The 19,829-nt window shown below is 35.5% G+C and overlaps 2 protein-coding genes across 2 annotated transcripts in view; both read left to right on the top strand.

Annotated features, from left to right (window-relative positions):
- Window positions 1-1,990: 1,990 nt before the first annotated feature.
- On the top strand, window positions 1,991-3,826 carry LOC123659712. Its single transcript, XM_045594897.1, has 2 exons — window positions 1,991-2,231; window positions 2,565-3,826. Exons 1-2 carry the CDS (start codon window positions 2,099-2,101, stop codon window positions 3,809-3,811), a joined length of 1,380 nt encoding a protein of 459 aa, XP_045450853.1. The 5' UTR covers window positions 1,991-2,098; the 3' UTR covers window positions 3,812-3,826.
- A 744-nt stretch (window positions 3,827-4,570) lies between these two features.
- Window positions 4,571-19,829, top strand: part of LOC123659852 (protein ELYS) — a 40,926-nt gene continuing 25,667 nt past the window's right edge. The window contains exons 1-19 of the mRNA XM_045595018.1: window positions 4,571-4,667; window positions 4,744-4,873; window positions 5,138-5,430; window positions 5,604-5,995; window positions 6,267-6,419; window positions 6,794-6,929; window positions 7,468-7,584; window positions 8,788-8,955; window positions 9,393-9,574; window positions 10,482-10,607; window positions 11,420-11,511; window positions 11,692-11,795; window positions 12,960-13,122; window positions 13,431-13,550; window positions 13,901-14,062; window positions 14,505-14,616; window positions 15,147-15,468; window positions 16,017-16,161; window positions 19,187-19,344. Of these exons, the coding sequence (XP_045450974.1) occupies window positions 4,571-4,667; window positions 4,744-4,873; window positions 5,138-5,430; window positions 5,604-5,995; window positions 6,267-6,419; window positions 6,794-6,929; window positions 7,468-7,584; window positions 8,788-8,955; window positions 9,393-9,574; window positions 10,482-10,607; window positions 11,420-11,511; window positions 11,692-11,795; window positions 12,960-13,122; window positions 13,431-13,550; window positions 13,901-14,062; window positions 14,505-14,616; window positions 15,147-15,468; window positions 16,017-16,161; window positions 19,187-19,344 (3,172 nt within the window). The remainder of the gene's footprint in view (window positions 4,668-4,743; window positions 4,874-5,137; window positions 5,431-5,603; window positions 5,996-6,266; window positions 6,420-6,793; window positions 6,930-7,467; window positions 7,585-8,787; window positions 8,956-9,392; window positions 9,575-10,481; window positions 10,608-11,419; window positions 11,512-11,691; window positions 11,796-12,959; window positions 13,123-13,430; window positions 13,551-13,900; window positions 14,063-14,504; window positions 14,617-15,146; window positions 15,469-16,016; window positions 16,162-19,186; window positions 19,345-19,829) is intronic.

Below are 19,829 nucleotides of genomic sequence, written 5' to 3'. Positions count from 1 at the left end.
AGTCCGAATGATATAGGCGCGTACAATGGGCACACTTGATACGCTTTTGTGATACCGTTATGGTGATCTTGCAGGCCTCACAGATTCCAGCCATTATTGTAATTTGTAAGAGTTTATATTAAACGTACACTAAGCACAATAAACAACGTCTGCAACGATCGAAAATGAAATGAAATTTCTTTTTCTATGTGATTATGTATTGTATTATTTTTATAGTAAACCCTGAAAATATTACATAAATACGTTTAATCGGTGGCGTAGGTGTTTTTTGTTATCATCGTATCTTTTTTTTTCATAATTTTTACAGGGCCTAAATTTTTGATTAAGATTATTTCAGGAAAATCATTTTCGAAAAAAAAAAGCGAAAAAAACTAAATTTTTGATTTGATTTTTTTGTTATTAAAAGTATATATTTAGACAAAACTATTTATTTCGTAAATCATATATTTATTACATCAATACAACTAGGACTCAGTGACGGATTTACATAATTTACCTGTAGTGGCCATAAAATTTTTTCGCCCTACTGACCTTTTAAATTCGACAGCTTACACAAAATAATGTTAATTTGGTTAACGTTGTTAAATGTGTTTTAATGCACTTGGCTTCAGCCCATAATAGCCCACTGTAGGCCTCTTTCTCCGTGTAGGAGCAGGATCAGAGCTTAATCCACCAAGCTGCTCTAGTGCTAGTTGGTGGATATATTCCCTATTAAAAGTAACGATCGCTATCAGGTGTACATGCATGCAACAACCGGCATGATAACGACAGCTTAACGTACTCTCCAAGGCACGGTGGGGAGACCCACAAGGACTGCACAAACACCCAGAACACGGCAAACATCGGTATGGCCGATACAAATGTTTTTCATGTTCAACCGCCAGCGCAATAGCCACAAACCAGTGCTGTGACCGTTGCGCCAACGCGGCATGTAATGCACGTACAGTTTAATAAATACAAACAATACCTTTGATAAAATTTCTACTAATAATCCGGTTAATGATGACAATGAAATATTTAAAGTTGTCAAAGTTTTATGTTAGCATTATGCGAGATTTTAAATCCATAAAATCATCAGTATCATATCATCGTATGAAATCAATGAACCAATTTCTCATCAATCTGGTTTTATTTAAAAAAAGTGCTAAGGTATTTAGCTTTCTTTTAATCAAAAAAGCTTCTCTTACCCAAAAAATTGACAGCTGATGTGCAAATAATAAGTATATGAAGTTCTTTATCTAAGTTTTAATTTCTGTAATATATAAAATGTTCTCCCAATTTTGTTTTCGCATTAACAAAGATAGATTTTTTTTAACAGTCCAGACTAATTTCCGGAAAATCGGTATTGAAAGAGTACCATGACCTGAACTAAGTCAGTTTCTAAAAATCACTAAGATACATTTTTTTTTCAAGAAAATGCTTTTTTCTATCAAGTTTGAAGGTAACACCTCACTGAATTGAGCAGAAATGAAATATTCTAGTGATTTTCTATTTATTTCTATATATTAGAATAAATAATAATAATAAATAAACGCTTCACACTCAACGGCCACCAGTAAGATTTTCTCCTATGTCGGGGGTCCGGAAACACACACAACGCCCAGACCACGACAAACATCTATATGGCCGATACAAATGTCTGTCGTGAGCGGAAAACGAACACGCAACCGCCAGCGGAATAGCCAGTGCTATGACCGCTGCGCCAACGCGTCGTAAAAATTAGAAGCTATGAAAGAGTTGCTTTTGCAAAATTTGCAATGTTGCTTCAACTATTTTAAAATAAATTTGCTTAAAGTATGTTCAATAATGAAGAATTCAGCTTACTAAAACAATTTTAACTTTCAAATAAGAGGTACTTATTATTTATTAGAAACAATAATATGTTCACTCGCACTAAAAATAAAATATGTCTATACTTAAGGTTTACGATTAAGTTATCGGTTAAGAAAATCTTGTTCGTTGTTATTGTCCGTTCATCGTAACTTGACGCGTGACTAATTGGTAGCACTGTTTCCTCAGTCGCCATCTTACTTTCAGTTTGATAGCTTGCTGTTTGTGTGCTCTTTTGGTTTATAATAAGTTAATCTGAGTGTTAAAAATGCCGAAGGTGGTAAAAAGTGTTAAAAGACAAACTATTCTTCAAGTTTACGCATTTTGTGAGAAAGAAAAGACTGAGAACAAGCTGATTATTCCATTGCAACAAGTTCGTGCCCGAGTTGCCGCCATGACCGGTATGTTTTATAGGGTTACCAGTTAAAAAGATAATTAGCCCATAGTGGCGAGACATTTTTTTTATTAATTTCTTTAATCTCATTTCATAGATGATACTAAAATTAACAATAATATAATAACCTAACCTATTTGTACCTATTTAAGGAAGTAATTTACCAACTTGAATCGAGGCTCATTTAAGTTTGTCGTGATCTGCATTTTAAGCATATTTGATTACTCGTAAGTAATCAAATATGCTTAAAACGTCGCTTTACTAAAATATTCTAATTTTATAAACTAAGTATCTAGTAAAATAAAATTGCATTATTATTTATTTTTTTTGATGATTACAGATGTATCCGAATCTACTGTGACCAGGATTTTGAGACAAGAAAGAGAGTCCAGTTCTGTTTCGGGTGTGCCTGGTCCGTCAAAAGTAACGACACCAGGAAAGACGCGACCAAATCGCGATAAGAAGATCAAGATTGATGACTTCGATGCTAGTGCAATTCGACAAAAAATTATGTCATTTTACGCTGTAAGAAAAGAAATCCCTACATTAAACAAATTACTTGTCGAATTACGAGAGGAAATAAATTTTGAAGGTGGGCGTACTACACTATGGAAAATATTAAAACAACTTGGATATAAATATAAAAAGTGTCAATCAAAACGAAAAATGTTAGTGGAGCGAACAGATATAGCTACCTGGCGATTTAATTATTTAAGTGAAATTAAAAAATACCGAGAAGAGGGGCGGACTATAGTTTATTTAGACGAAACTTTTATACATTCGTCATATAGTGTGCAAAAATGTTGGCAGTCAGAGTCTGAAGAAGGTGCATTGGTCAGAGATTATGGTATGGGTAGGCGATGGATAATTGCACACGCAGGAACTACAGATGGCTTCATTAATAAAGCATTACTGCTATTCAAATCGCAAACAAAATCATCCGACTACCATGACGACATGAATAGCGATAACTTTATAAAATGGCTGGAAAAACAAGTTTTACCAAACCTGCCACCTAAATGTGTGATTGTGATGGACAATGCCCCATATCATACTGTGCAAACAAATAAAAGCCCTAATATGACAAGCCTCAAAGCAGATATGGTAGAGTGGCTTCAAAACAAGGGGCTGTTGTTTTCACCAAATTTGACAAAAAATGTTTTGTATGAATTAATTAAAAAAAATAAACCAGAGCCTATATATAAAGCCGACGAATTAATAAAATTACATGGTCATGATGTTTTACGACTGCCCCCATATCATGCAGATTTAAATCCGATCGAATTAGTATGGAGTGTAATGAAGAGACGGTTTGCAGAAAAAAATGTGGGCCAGAGGGATGATCAAGTGGAATCACTTATACGAGAATCATTTGGCTCAATAAGCAATGATATTTGGAAAAAAGAGTGCTCTCATGTAATAAAAATTGAAGATGATTACATACTTAAAGATAAAATAATAGACGAAGGAAGCGATCGCTTTTTATTGTGGGTTGGTAGTGAAGAAAGTGATAGTGACAGTGAGCATTCAAGCAACATTGAAGAAGATATGATTCCTTTACACCTTATTGATCATAATTATTATTAAAGTGGTTATTTTTTACCCTGTTTTGTTTAATTTATCCTGAATGCTCCTAGTGATGTATGAATAATTTTAAAGAGTACACTATCACCGAGTTGTGGGAAAAATCCAAAAATTTAAGTAGAGGTTAAACTAATAAAATAGCAAGAATTGTAAATAAGAAATGAAATCTTGTGAATAAATTAGTTTAATCACTACTTAAATTTTTAATTATGTTTCACACACTTAATAAGTCTTGTGTATACTTAAAAGTACGTCAGTAGTAATCGTAGTAACAGTGAATTACGAAATTAATGCCCTTACTTGTAGATATATGTACATGCTATTCCGGTTCTTTAGACTTGTCCCTACATTTCGGGATCGCTTTTCGTATAAACACATGCAACACTGCAAATTTCAGTGCTACCAATCAGATTACGCGTCAAGTTACGATGAACGGATAATAATACTTTCAAAGAAAAGACAAGGGTCTTTTTTGCAAAGTGTCAAAGTCATAATGCTGTCAGTGTTAGGTCAAAATTAAATTTACACCGCGTTTACCGAACTTTACATCAAAGAACAGTAATTCGTTAATAATAATCATTATTTTGTCTAATTTAATGTAGATATAAGTTAAGCTGTAATTTTTTTACGTTACAATAACCTAGTGATTCTAAATAGAATAAAATTAAATGAAAATACAATGTCGCATAACCTTTAGAACATTGAAAAGCCGTTCCTATTTTAATGTTAATAATAGTATTCTAATTTATAAATCGTGAAATAATGCAAAAATTACAAGAAAGTGTGTTTTCAATTGTTAAAACGACTAGTCTTTCATCCGCTGTGTTTAGTTTTTTACAACCGACTGATGATTCTTTAGGTACGTTATCAAAACATTTACATAAACAGCAGTTTAAATAAAACCATGCTATTTATGACATTGTAATTTATTTCAGATAAAACACCTTTGGGAGGTATTCTCCGCGATACTAAGTATGCTTGGCTCGCTCTTGGACCAAAGTTTTGTGTTGTTGATTTGAGAAATGGTTTGAAAATAGCTGCACGGACTTTTGGAAATGGAATTAGGTACGAAATCTATGTTTTAATTTGTGTCCTATACCGAAAGATTATCTGATATTGATCATTTTCTAAATTCTTTATGGATAAGACCTTTATCGATATTATCTTTCATTAATTTTTACTATTTTTTTTTTCTCCTGGTATACAATAAAATTATTCTCTATTATTAAACTTAAATAGTTTTTACTCTACATTTAACTCTAAATCACTGATGTATTTACTCTTAACAAAGATATAAGCAGTAAAAAATGTCTTATTACAAATTTTCAGTAGCCGCATCACAGTCACAAGTGTTGTTGAAATACCAACACCGCTCACCGATAACTCTCAGCAACTAATAATAAGCTTAGAATGTGATGATACAACAAGCTTAATATGTGTGTTTCACATCAATGGCTCACAACTATTACGATGCATACAAACAGATATTGTGATCACTGAACTAGCAGTTTGTGATGGGTTGCCGAGTGGACCTCTTATGTGCTTTGATGGATTAGTCATGGCTGGTACTCGTAAGGGTGAAATTATTATATTTGACCTCAACAGAGCCGGTCTGATACAGGGTAAGATGCCATCATTATATTTAGATAGTAAAAAGTATCTACTTATGTAAATGAAACTTTTGTTTCATATGTATTTGTATATATTTTCTAATCTGTTATTATATATACATATTATAAATTTGTTTAAAATTGTCATATATATTTTTTTATTATTATTAATATTATTATTTTAGCACTAAAGGACATATCAGAAGGTTGCGAATATCTAGTACGTGGAGAAAACAATGTAGCCAACCTCATATTCCTACCGTTAAAAGCTGTGAATAAAATTGAGAGTCAAAGAGATTTAGCAGTTGAGAACGAAGATCACTTAGCACTTCTCTTAAATGAAGACTCTTATCTTGATGAGCAATATATCTTCTGTAATCCAGATGGAACAGTCAGAATGAAAGCAAAACAAAGTCATATAAGAGTGACAGTACTCCAATACATACCACAGTTGGGAAGCCTAGCTGTTGGATTTAATTTTGGAGCATTTCAGATTTGGAATATTTTAAATTTGGAATTGGAATTCACTTCTCAAGTTAATGTGGAATGCCTGCCAGTGACACATTTTGGATTCCAGGTATATTAAAAATAAAAGTTGTATTATTGCTCATGAGTTAGCTTAATATCCACATTTAATTATGTTGTCAATTATATAAGATACTGTACCATAAACTTCAGTTATTTTAATTTGTTTTTCTAAATAAACTATTCCAATTGCATTATATTATAAAAAGTTCAAAGTTTAGTTTTAAATATATTCCAATCTGATAATGTTCCTTCAGAATAAGCAATATTGTTATAGATTTTATGTGAATTATGTTTTTATGTACTTTTTTTGTTACTTACAGGAACCGTGTGATGATCCAAGAGCATTTTGCTATCTGTGGGTAGTTTTTTCAGTATTAGAAAGATTTGAAGAGGAAGAATTTCCTTTAGCTGTAATGTATTCTTTAACTTATCAGGGGAAGAGATTGCTTTCTGATACTAAATCTCTATATCAGGTAAAATTTGTTTAAACATCTTAAAAATTAATAATTATAAAAAATTTCTTTCTTACACAGATTTTAAATATAACTTTAAGGTCTTTGTTCGCAATGTTTGAATATTATTAATTTTCCTTTAGCAGTAAATTGTGTAAAATTATAACTGTTATTGTGTAGATTTTTATTTAAATATTTCTATAATAAGAATGTTTTATACCTTGACATGCAAAAAAAATTTAAATTGAGTAAAAATTGTTTTGAACGATCCTAAAATGGGTACTGGATACTGAACATAGTTTATCTTATTGTTAGTATGAATTATGATGATGAAGTAATTTTTATACATAAGGATTAATACACCATGCTTGATAATTAATAAATTATTTTTGCAGGAATTTTCAATGGCAACAATCCGTTTTCAAATAGAGTTGTCTGCAATAGATAATATATCTGAATTCATTGGAGGCAGGTGCATTTCCTGTCACACATTCTCTGTCAGCTCCACACTCGGAGAAGAAGGAGAAGATAGTGAGTAATTAAAAGCTCATTGTATATTTGATATCATATTTCTGTTGACTTTTTGAATAATATATCGATATCTGAATATTTTTAATTACCTACCTACCTACCTATTGAACCAACTCTACCAATTTTAACAATTATTTTACTATAGTGAAGGTAAAGGAACAAAACACCTTTGCTATGTAATACTGTGATCATGAGCAAAATGGATTTCCTAAAAAAAATAAGCAAGTTTTTTACACATATGTTAATGATTTTCTATAACATTTTTGAAGATTATTGTCACTTTTATAAATTTCTAAATGATACTTCTTTAGAATCTTTGTGATTTAAAAGTCACGATGAAAATTTGTCACGATAAAGAAACCAACACATAAATGTCTAAGAGTGAATGAGATAGAATATTCTCACATTACCCTGTTATAAAACATCAATTACAGGCTACTTTTGAGAAGTTTCACTTATGCGGTGTGTAAATTGCACACACATCACACACTTTTTTCTAAAGATTTTTATAATAATAGTTATGAAATCTTTTTTCCAGTTATGTTAAATTTGTGCCAATTAGTATGGGAATGTTGGGGAGAAACTCGGAATGCAGGAAGTCAACACGGAATGCTTTTGTTTGATCTCGATCAGTGGTACAAAGATCAAATGCCAGGTATATTTTACATTTCATTTTCTTTGCTTAACTAATATAAATAAACCCATAGATATTATTCCTGTTGACAACATAAACTACCGAGTGCGTGGTTGCATGTACATATGTATCTTCAAATTAGACTTATTCCATCGGGAAACGTGAATTTACAAAGATACTGTGCTTGTCCGATTAAATCAATCAAACTTTAAAAAACAAATTTACTTATAAACTTTTTGAAATTTATCAAATCTACTATATTAATAACCTTAACGTAATAACAGTATATTTCTAATTCTAAAAATATATACGAGAACAATGAAACTAAAACTAAAAACCTTAAATATATATATTGTATAATACAATAACTAAAATATATCATTTTAAAAAGAGTCCCTTTTTAGGCAAGGTTCCGAAGATACTTGCAGCATTTCCCCCTTTATTATTTATTTTAATAAATAATTAGTCTAGCTATTAATAAAATAAATATTATTTATTAATATAAATAATATAGTTCCCCCTTTATTATTTATTTTAATAATATATAATATTATTAAAATAAATAATAAAGGGGGAACTATATTATTTATATTAATAAATAATATTTATTTTATTAATAGCTAGACTAATTATTTGCCCGAGGTGGATTCCAGCTCTTTGGTCTCCTATTATGTCAAATAACCTTTTTGCTATTCCTTAAAAAAAAAAGGATTTATTATTATTATTTTTATTTTATTTTAAATTTTTTTTTTTTTTTTTGTCTTTATGAATGCCTTTTATTGTAAAGACTTACAGGAGTGGTGCCTAACCAGTGGTAAGCACTCCAAATGGTCTGCGAAAGCAGAGTGTGAAGTGATTGAGTCTTGCTAGGCTATAAATAAGTACTGCATCTGCAACTAATTATGAATAACTAAGGACTCCATATTTTCCTACAAAACAGTTAATGATCTGTGGCAAAACAAACATTTTTACAAATGGTCTCCTGTCACCAAAAAATTTGAGAACCACTGACTTACAGGAATAATCGGTTTAAACTTCCCGAAATTCAGGTGGCATTGCGGACGCCATAATCACAGTTGACTCATCTGTGAAATATCGGGAATTTTAAAATGACAATCGCACCAAGTCCCGTACAGTCAAAAGTGTACATTGTATTTATCCTTAATTACCATTCATAATTTTTGTTGCTTTAACTTTTAGTATGCTCACTGATTGTTTTTACAGCGACACAACGTCTCGAAAGCAACGCGTTTATGAGTACATCTCGATGTCCGGATGTTAACCGTGGATCGTGCCTCACACTTGATCTACGGCTTAATCCCACATCTGTGTCTCCATACTCACACGCCACTAGGCTTGAAGAACATTTCTATCCAAATTCATTACAGTATGGTAAGTTGACTTGCAATTTGACAAAGAAAAATATTTTGAGTTTGTTTATTTTTTACAGTAATGGAAATAGTAGTTTAAAATTTTTTTTTACTTTTTGATCTCTGTAGTCTAGTTATAGTATTAATTAAAGAAATTCAGCATACAATGTCTTGTTATAATATTATGTGACAGAGATTTTTAAGAAATTAAACGTTTTAGACCCCTATCAACTATATTCATTATCCATATTAATTATCGCCTGTGTCAACAATGCAAATAAATCAGTTAAATTCATTGCTATTTGAATGCTACAAGTATGAATTGAATTATTTACGTTCCTCAGTCCAACTGATATTAGATAAAATAAATGAAATGCAAACGTGTGTCGAGAGGTTTATTTTTATTTAAACGTTTTCTATTGAAATCATTTAACCATATTTTAAATATTATTTGTATAGATTGTGTCTGGCTGAACACATCAGAGACATCAGTGATCCACACGGTGGGTGTCCAGCGTCAGATAATACGCAGTATCAGTTCGTCGGGCCCCGCTTGTCTGCTAAACCCGACTAACTTGTATTCAGTATCTCTTGCTGCTGGCCTCGCTCCGCTGTATTGCGATACACACTGCATCACACAGGTTTGTATTCGTCTCTATTTTTAACCGACTTAAAAAAAAAGAGGAGGTTACTCAATTCGACCGTATATATATACGACCGTATATATATATATATATATATATATATATATATATATATATGTGTGTGTGTATAGTTTGATACCATGATAAGGAAATCAGGATCTGATGATGGGATCCCAGAGAAATCGAGGGAAACTCGAAAATCCGCATAACTTTTTACTGGATGTACCGATTTTAATTATTTTAAATTTAATCGAAAGCCGATGTTTATCATGTGGTCACATTTAAATTTAGTCGAGATCTGATTACAACTTTTGGAGGAATCTTTGTCAATGCGTATTTATTTGACTATTTTTTCGTCTACCTACGTTGTATTACTTGTCGATATAATTGAAGTCTGTTTTTCTTCGTTTGCCTGCAAACACAATTATTATTTTGATTTTTACAGTGCATTTCACATTTTCCGCATCATAAATTGTGATTTATATTTCTTACACTTTTAAATTTTAGTTAAATTAATCTCAAATCAAGATTTAATCTTGTTGAACGAATTCAAATTGGTTTCAGTTTTAATGACAAATATTTGTATAAAATTCATATAGTAAACATTATAATATATTTATATTAGTAATATGAACGATTAAGATTTTAAACAACGATTACTTTTTTTAAGACTCGGATTTTTTAGGTTTTTTGACCAACTTAAAAAAAAAGCTTTAAAATAAAAGAAAGAACACATATACTCGTGATAAGTATTTTTAAAACAAAATACCTATAGCCAAGGTAAATATTGAATATTAGCTTAAATATGACTTATTTTTATCGCAGAGACGTGCAACCAGCCGAGTAACCCTTTAGGTACAAACTTCTCAAGCGATATCTTTAATTAAAGTGCGTGTATTTACAGGAAGATCAAAGGCGATTTATCCTATCAGTGGCATTAGAAGCTCGGCTGTCAAGATTTCTAAAGCGCTGCGCACACGACTGGGCGACCGGGACTCACAGCGGTGTCGGGTGCTCTCTCATGTTCTTGGTAACTTATTATTTATTGATTTGTATAAAACGATTTTTTATATATGCCTAGGTCAATAAATAAGCATACAGCTCCTGATGGTAAGCGGTTACCATAGCCTACGTACATCAGCAACACCGGAAGCATCGCAAGCGCCATGTCGCCCCTACTCTCGACCTTCTCCAGGACCTGTTTACCTTACACATTAACACAAAACTACTGAGAGCAATATTCAGTAAGATTGAGGTTCTTCCCCAGTGGCCTGCTCCAGATTTTGAGCAAGATATCCCTACTATCCTATATAGCCCTATCTCAATACTTATATACTGTAGTTACCTCTATCTGCTCGGTAAAAGCCTTGTCATGAAAAGATAGAATATTTATGTAGTATCAGGCTTGGAGCTTAATCGGTTTTTGCTCTACTGTAGGTCATCTCATAATTTTCTTGCTAAAAACAATAATTTCTTTATCTATACAAATAAATAAAATTGAAGTGTCTGTTTGTAATATTAAAATAACCACTTTTTACTAAATGCATATTGATGTATACCAAATGAACATTTTTTACAATTTTTGTCTGTCCGTCCGTCCGTCCGTCCGTCCGTCGTCTGTCTGTCTGTTCCAGCTAATCTCTGAAACGGCTGGACCGATTTTGTCGGGACTTTCACTGGCAGATAGCTGATGTAATAAGGAATAACTTAGGCTACTTTTATTTTGGAATTTTATTTTTTTATTAACTCGGCAAACTGAAAAAAATAACTGTTTTGTTAAATTCCACGCGAACGACGTCGCGGGAACAGCTAGTAATATATATAATTATTTTATGGTTTTAGGTGGACTGGAGCTGGAAACGTGCTATTGAATTGAAAGAAAATGCCAAAGAACTCACTGCGCCTTTATTTACTTCGTCTACTTTACCTGATAGGCAAGTACAACACTTTATGTTAATATGTATTTTGAATATTATAAAATAAACACTATAACAACTTACTCATCTGATCGGTTTGTATACATTTTTCTTATGTCAAATTTAAATTTTACTACGTGGATATTTTGTATTTTACAGCCCTAAACAAACTCAGCAACTTTTAAATTTTTGTTACAGAAACGTATTACGTTGCCTCGAAAACTGCGTCCAACAACTAACTCAGCTCACTGGACTATTGGACGCTGTCCTCACTAAGTGTTGCAACCTTGTCGTACCGGACGGTAGGTTGAATTTTATTAAGCCATGCAATAGAAAAACTCAGAATGATTAATATTTTAATGATTAAAGGAGCTAAGTTTCAAAAATTGTTATCTTCAATATCCAAAATGTTTGTACCTGTTTTTCAAATGCTTGTACTGCAGATATAATTTCTTTCAAACCAATTCTAATATAATCCAAATTTCTTAGACATGATTTTTTTGTTGCTGGAATTATGTTATACTAGCTGTGCCACGCAGTTTCACCCGCATAATCTCTGATCCCCTGGGAATAAAAAGTAGCCTATGTGCGATTGTAGATCTTTATCTATCTACATACCAAGTTTCATTAAAATCTGTCCAATAGTTTTTGCTCGATTCGTATATAATGCACGGATTAAATATAAGAACTGCTTCTCTCCACCAATTTGTGAGAGGTACCATTGTAAAATAAGTGCTTAAAAGATGGGTTGTTGTGCATATGTACGCTTCAGCCTGTTATTATCTGTTTACCCCACTGCTGAGCATAGGCCTCTTTCCCCACGTAGAAGAAGGATCAGAGCTTAATCCACCACGCTGCTCCAATGCGGGTTGGCGGATATATTCCCTACTATGAGTAACGATCGCTATCAGGCGTATATGATAACAACCGGACCGATGGCTTAACGTGCTCTCCGAGGCACGGTGGGGAAACTCACCAGGACTGCAGAAACACCCAGACCACGACAAAAAGTATAGCCAATACAAATGTTTGTCATGTGCGGGGATCGAACCCGCAACCGCCAGCGCAACAGTCACAAACCAGAGCTGTGACCGTTGCGCCAACGCGTCGTGCATATGTAGCTGAGGTTTTTTTTCTGAGTAAAAAGTCAAACGGTCACTTAAGGTGACTACATTTCAAAATCAAATTAATTTAGATTTACTATTTTTATATCAAATTAATAATAATCTAACTTGTTTAAGTTGTAAGCTTGATGACCTTATTAAACTTGATTATTATTACATTGACTTTAGTTGGTTTTGTCTTAAACTCTTAGTTGGCTGAATGTATTAATATTGTAATAAAAATCCAAAATTTTCAGTGGTATAGGTGTGTATACCTATCTTATTGACATAGTAATAGCAGTGTAAAATAGTATATAGTACATGTTAAATTTAATTACTAATTTGAATTCCTTTTTTTATCAGCACTCAGCGAAATGGAAACGAAATACAAGGGTATCGGGACAGTGTCCCTGTATTTCCAAGTAGTACAGTGGTTTGTACAAGTGGGCTTGTTGCCTGAAAGACTACACTCATACAACGCTCTGCCTTATCCCGCTCATCAGTTGGATGCTACATACAATAAACGGTGAGTTTTGTTCATTCATTATCCCTAAAGATAAGAAATTAATAGATTTCCATAATTTTTATTAAAATTTTAATTGATGTAACTTTATTAGTTCAGTATTGTTTATAAAAAAATATCGAAGATAAATAAAATGTAGTAAATAACAAATACAACAAATAATTGTTTTTTTTTTTTTAAATATAATGTTACGTTTACACAACTTCAAAGGAATACCGTTACTTTATTGACTATTATTTTTAGTGCAATATGTTGTAAGTGACGTCAAACAAATTATCATATTAAAAAAAAATGGTGTTGTATTTTTACAGTCGTGTGAAACTTCACCGACTACAAGAAAAATCAAATGAAGAGTCTGCTAATAAATCTTGTCCGCTGCTCTACATTGATCAACTTATTGAGCATGAGTTTGGTGGAGATAGAGTTCATCAGTACGTATCTTGCATTAATTTTTTTTTGTGTATGTTTTACTAAGGCGTATTTTAATTTCAAGCATTTCTACTACCTAAAAAATATATGTGTATGTTTGTTTTTATCTTTGACGACGTTTTGGCGCAACGGTCAAATTACTGGCTGTTGTGCTTGCGTTCGCGGGTTTGATCTATGCTCATGACAAACATTTGTATTGGCCATACATATGTTAGTCGTAGTCTGAGCGTTTGTGCTTGTGTATTGTATGTTTACGGAACCAACCGGAAAAATCCTACCAGTCGCCTATCTATCCTGCTTATGCTATGAAGCTGGTATAAAGTTGTTTTTGATTTTGATTTTATTTTGGTAGGATGTGGATAAAAGCGGGTAGTGAGAATGGCGGGCTCTACCCTCCCCCATCGCTATACGCCTTGCTGCGACTCTACCTACTACCTGACATAGCCGAAGAACACAAACACTCGCTATTACTCTATCTACTGTTGGATTACTCCATGCTATACGACGATATAAGGTACGTTTTTAAAATTGAAAAATACGCTACGCTTCAGCCTTTCATATCCCACTGCTAAAATATGCCTCTTTCCCGATGTAGAAGGATCAGAGATTTAAAAAAAAAACTGATAATTTTTTTATTAAGATTTTCTTTTTCATTTTGATCTGTTTTAACCACTGAGCACAGTCTGTCAAATTTAAGCTATGTTTGAATCTAGTTCATGTAAATGATAATAGTTTAAATATATACATGTTATTTTATAGTGACATCAGATATTTTGGTTATGCTCATAGTTTACACTCGCTCTAAATTAATCTTTAAGTCAGATTATGTTATTATACAAGTGTGATGAATCTTAAATTCTCATAAACCGTAAATTTGCTAAAACTTATTGCTGAAAATTGCAACCAACAATTGTTGGTTACGTCAAATAAACTACCTTTATAACCATATTATTCAGGTACGAAGCTGTGATCCGTCGTTTGATGCAGTTCCCAACAATGTTCGGATTGAGCAATACGGCTATCAAGGCTACGCAAGCCTTCTGGCATCTCGATCATCGGGATTTCGACGTAAGACTAGTTATTTATTCAATACTAATTTCTTTTAAGAAAAAACAATTGAATTATAAAATATTTTATATTTGTTCACTCTATTACTGAACACTTAGGTGTTTCGGTACACCTAAACAATATCGCACACGTTCATCACTTTATTATCATCATCACTTCAGCCTATCGCAGTCCACTGTTGGACATAGGCCTTCACAAGTTCGCGCTTCGGCATGTGTATTTCAAAGCTTCACAAGTTCCAAGATGGTAGTGGAACTGAGTTATCCCTTAGTCGCCTCTTACAACACTCATGGGAAGAGAGGGGTTGGCTATATTCTTTAATGCCGTAGCCACACAGCTTAACGTTCGCGTCGATCTTATTAAATTTGAATCAAGGCCATGCATTTTAGTGTATATTTTACCGTTCTTACAATCGGATGCGGTTATCAATATTCAACAAAAAAGGCTCAGGCACCCAACATTGGCCCTTCGAGCCGGATCTGATAGTTAATAATCTGATAGTGAATATAAATAATTTCCTTCATTCACAGTTTGCACTAGATCAGCTACAATGTCTAACTGGCAACACACTATCCGACTGGCAACACCACGTAGTGCTATCATCACTACTCGCTCAGAAGAAAACCCAGGCTGCCTTACAATACTTACATGTCAGGAAACCAGCTCCGATACAAAATGTCAAAGATGGGGGAAATATTAGCGATCATGATAAGTTAGATGATTGGCAGTCGTGCTGTGATTTGTATTTAGCGCGAGGGTTGGTGTTTGAAGCTTTGGATGTTATTAGGATGTGTGTTCAAAACGCTTCGTCGGTTGATCATAAACAGCATTTGTTGAATTTCTTTTATAAAGGTAAGTAGATTGACAGTATGAAGGTATCTGTAGCTGATTTAATTTTACTTCAAGAATGTTACCCTAGCCTTCGCTTTTAATTGGCTAAATGTAAAAATACAATTTTTTTGATTTTTCAAAATGGGTAATCAGTAGTAGAACACGCTATCTATTAATAGACATATAAGTTAAGAGTAATTTAATGCGTATTTATGAATTACATTGCAGCGGAGCACTTTGCTCCAAAATGTAAGTACATTGTAGCTAAGATATATTAAATTAATAGTATCAGTAGTTGTGTTAAGAAAATAGTTACTCATCGCCTTTATTTAACTTACCCATGCCTGTCGGAATGGCTTACTTTAACTTATCAATTTGAACACAGATTTTTAATTTATCAGGATTTAACTGGTCAAGAGCGTGGCTAATCTATGTGACAGCGCCAGCTCACTTTTTTCTTATCGTGAATAAAGTTCTAAATATTATAGATTTGAGAGAACGTATTAATTTGTAGTAACCTCAAAATAAAAAAAAAATACTTTGTTTTGAGTAATCGTACCTTTTTTCAGGTTGTTACAACACTGGTCAGTTATCAAAGGTCTTGCAAGTTACCTTGTTACCATTTGAAGAGGAAGTTTTTATAAAGTATTTGAAAGATTGCAATGAACCACAAACCTCAGACATTCTGGTCATGTACTATTTACAACAAGCAAGGTAAGATTTGTTATATATTACATTATCTTGATGTTGCAATTTGGTATAAGGGTATATCAACAACCGCTCTAGTATACTGGTGCGTGTACCATGTATGCGCCTAACAACCGAAGGTTTGCGGGTTCGATTCCCGCTTGAGATAGATATTTCGCTTCACTTCAACCTGTAATATCCCACTACTGGGCATAGGCTTCTTTCCCCATGTGGGAGAAGTATCAGAGATTAATGATATCTCTACTCAAGGAGAGAACAATACGGTTGGACGAATAGATATTTGTGTATACTTCGCTGATGGCATATGCAACGTCCATGGGGCTCCAGTATATGGTGGAAAAGTCCCACTTCTCTGTCGATATATGGCAACTGGTTGACGTCCCCGATAAGTATAACTTCGCGTACCAGACAGCCTCGCTATCATTACTACGGCTCTAAAATGATTCATATAGGCTTCATCCACCGTTAAACGTTTTCAATTGGCATTTAATTCATTGAATCCATTTAACAGAATGGAAACTATAGTGCGAACCCTAAACCTAGCCGTTTCGCCAAAGCGACGAGCCAGTTTTTCTTTTAAGTCCTTGGCAGCTTCGACCGTGGTTGTAGCTACTATTTCTACATTCTCATCGAAGTTCTCGATGATGTAGGTTGTCTTCCCGTAGCCCGGAACCCCACTAATCCACTTTAATGTTGGCAGTTGCCAGCCCACCAAGGCCGCATTAACGTTTTGGTCCCCTGAAATGGATTTGGCCATCTCAAGTCATCTCTTCGGCTTATTAAGTTTTAGTTGTAATTGCTCGGAGCCATGTAATTTTTGTGCTGTGTGGCTACGGCACTAAAGAATTTAGCCACCCCCTCTCTTCCCGTGGGTGTCGTAAGAGACGACTAAGGGATAACAAGGTTCCACAACCACCTTGGAACTTAAGAAGCCGACCGATGGCGGGATAACCATCCAACTGCTGGCTTTGAAATACACAGGCCGAAGACGGGCAGCAGAGTCTTCGGTGCGACAAAGCCAGTACTGCGGTCACCAACCCGCCTGCCCAGCGTGGTGACTATGGGCAAAACACATGAGTTCACGTTATTTTTGGCGTAAACTTGTGGAGGCCTATGTCCAGCAGTGGACTGTATAGGCTGTAATGATGATGTAATCTTTGGGGCAGCGTAGATCGGAGAGTAGATTTAATCTAGCCGGCTTGCTCCTTTCGGAACATTCAGAGTGTCTCGTAACAGCCTGTGGTCGTTACCGGTGCTAAACCTATTTACCACTGATAAAACTTAATATACCTCTTTTATCTATCATAACAAAATCTATCTCGTTTCTCGTCGCAGTATCAGGGCTCTCAGGCAGCATCCATGGCTTTTTCCCGAAAAAAGAATCCATCAAAAAACCCTTTTACTCTAAAAAAGTCACAAACATCTATCTGCCTACTGTGATTCCTTTGCTCCAATCCTTGTGATTTTCGATTCGTCACAGTCTTGTGCTCCTACTTTGACGTTAAAGTCTCCCACAACAACGCTTTAGAAGGCCTATGTAGCTCCATGTATAGCTTATCGTCAGAGAGTGCCTAGGTTGACGCATATACCTATAACACTTTCAGGGAGTACCTGTCAGTGAGTTTAAATATTAGATACGCTATCAAGGTTGACAGATTGCTAATTTCCACAACTTTTCTATTAAGAGACTTGTGAACCAGAAAACCTTCACAGAAATAAAATAAGTGCCCGGAGTCTTAAATCCATTTCGAGTTCGGTGACGTGATGGTCCAGCCGAAGAGTGCGTCCATTATAGGTCGCTAAGTAGGTCCACCGTTACCGCGACCGCTGCCGTTACCGGGATTAATGGGGGGCTCAAGTGAATGTGTCGAAACCGCATATGGTCTAAGATCCGAACCTAAGATGATCTTCACCGAGCTGATAATAGAATGAAACATACTTTATAATAAATTTAGTATATTAGATAATATATTAAAAATGGGTTGCCTTTTAAAAAAAAAATTTGGACTTGATAGTATGAAACGTGTAGAATGTGCAGTCGTAGGGTTGCCTATTATTTTACTGGGTTGCCAGGTATGTCAAATAACTGGCATCGACAAACCTGTTTATGACTATAGGTAACTCAACGGCTGCACATTGAGTGCGTTCTACTAAAAGCCCGCAATGTCATCGACCACGACCGCTACAATTGCCGTTCCACTAACGTAAAAAACGCCGCGGGCGTTGTAAGCAAATTTTATAAGTGGAACGCATATTCGAGCGCTGTCATGTGTCAGCTGTCAGCTATGTGCTCGCAATATGGCAGCATAGTGAAAACATGCAGCTGTAGGGGTTGTGAGTAAATATTTCGCATAGATTGGAGTAAAACTTAATTCAACATGGATTCTCGGGAATTTAATGTAGCGCTTTTGCAGAATTTTTTGTTTTTTAAAAAGCCAATCTCACCCACTTATATATTGTGGGTGAAGTGGGTGCGATGTGGTCGCGAACAGTGACGTTATCTATGAAATTGAGTGATCGCTCACGACGGCCACGGGCCATAGGTGGAACGATGGACAAGGCGTTGCGGTCGTTGGGGTCGCTTAGTGGAACGCCTCTCAATCTATACGTGTCATACTATCAAGATAGATTTAAAAAAAAATATTATTTTGATGTTGCAATTTTCAATTGCATTTTTTTTTTTAATAATTAAAAATAGTCAGTCCATGATTTTTTTAGGCAACCTATTTTTAATATACTAATTATCTAATATACCAAATTTGTTATAAAGTATGTTTCATTCTATTATGAGCTCGGTGAAGATCGACTTAGGTTCGGATCTTCTACCAATAGTCATCACGGTGGGCAAGCGGGTCGGTAACCGCAGGGCTAGCTTTGTCACGCCGAAGACGATGCTGCTCGTATCCGGTCTACGTATTTATTTCGCCTTCAACGGTTCCAAGTCGGTAGTGGAACTTTTTCGACTGTTGTATTCCGTACTGCTGTACGCCACACGGCAACTACTAGTTCTAACACCCCAAATGTTGCCCAGGTACCTGGAAGCGGAGCGCTACAACGAAGAGCTAAAGACGCGCGGAGACACGCGCGCGAACAGTGCGCGGGACGCCCTCGTGGAGCTGCTGCGCGCCGCGCTGCCGTCCGTCGCCGGGGACGTGGCGCGCGCCGCGCTCGCGCACGAGCACACGCGGGGTGAGTGTGTGCGCTCTACAATATACACAGGCGCGCGAACAGTGCGCGGGACGCTCTCGTGGGCTGCTGCCGTCCGTCGCCGGGGACGTGGCGCGCGCCGCGCTCGCGCACGAGCACACGCGGGGTGAGTGTGTGCGCTCTACAATATACACAGGCGCGCGAACAGTGCGCGGGACGCTCTCGTGGGCTGCTGCCGTCCGTCGCCGGGGACGTGGCGCGCGCCGCGCTCGCGCACGAGCACACGCGGGGTGAGTGTGTGCGCTCTACAATATACACAGGCGCGCGAACAGTGCGCGGGACGCTCTCGTGGGCTGCTGCCGTCCGTCGCCGGGGACGTGGCGCGCGCCGCGCTCGCGCACGAGCACACGCGGGGTGAGTGTGTGCGCTCTACAATATACACAGGCGCGCGAACAGTGCGCGGGACGCTCTCGTGGGCTGCTGCCGTCCGTCGCCGGGGACGTGGCGCACGAGCACACGCGGGGTGA

Source organism: Melitaea cinxia, chromosome 14 (assembly GCF_905220565.1).
Source record: "Melitaea cinxia chromosome 14, ilMelCinx1.1, whole genome shotgun sequence".
NCBI lineage: Eukaryota > Metazoa > Arthropoda > Insecta > Lepidoptera > Nymphalidae > Melitaea > Melitaea cinxia.
This window is presented reverse-complemented; position numbering and strand designations above follow the sequence as displayed.

Coding starts and splice junctions, on each gene's coding strand:
- LOC123659712 (XM_045594897.1), top strand. CDS start 2,099: ATGCCGAAGGTGGTAAAAAGTGTTAAAAGACAAACTATTCTTCAAGTT. Junction 2,232..2,564: donor CCGAGTTGCCGCCATGACCG/GTATGTTTTATA, acceptor TGATGATTACAG/ATGTATCCGAATCTACTGTG.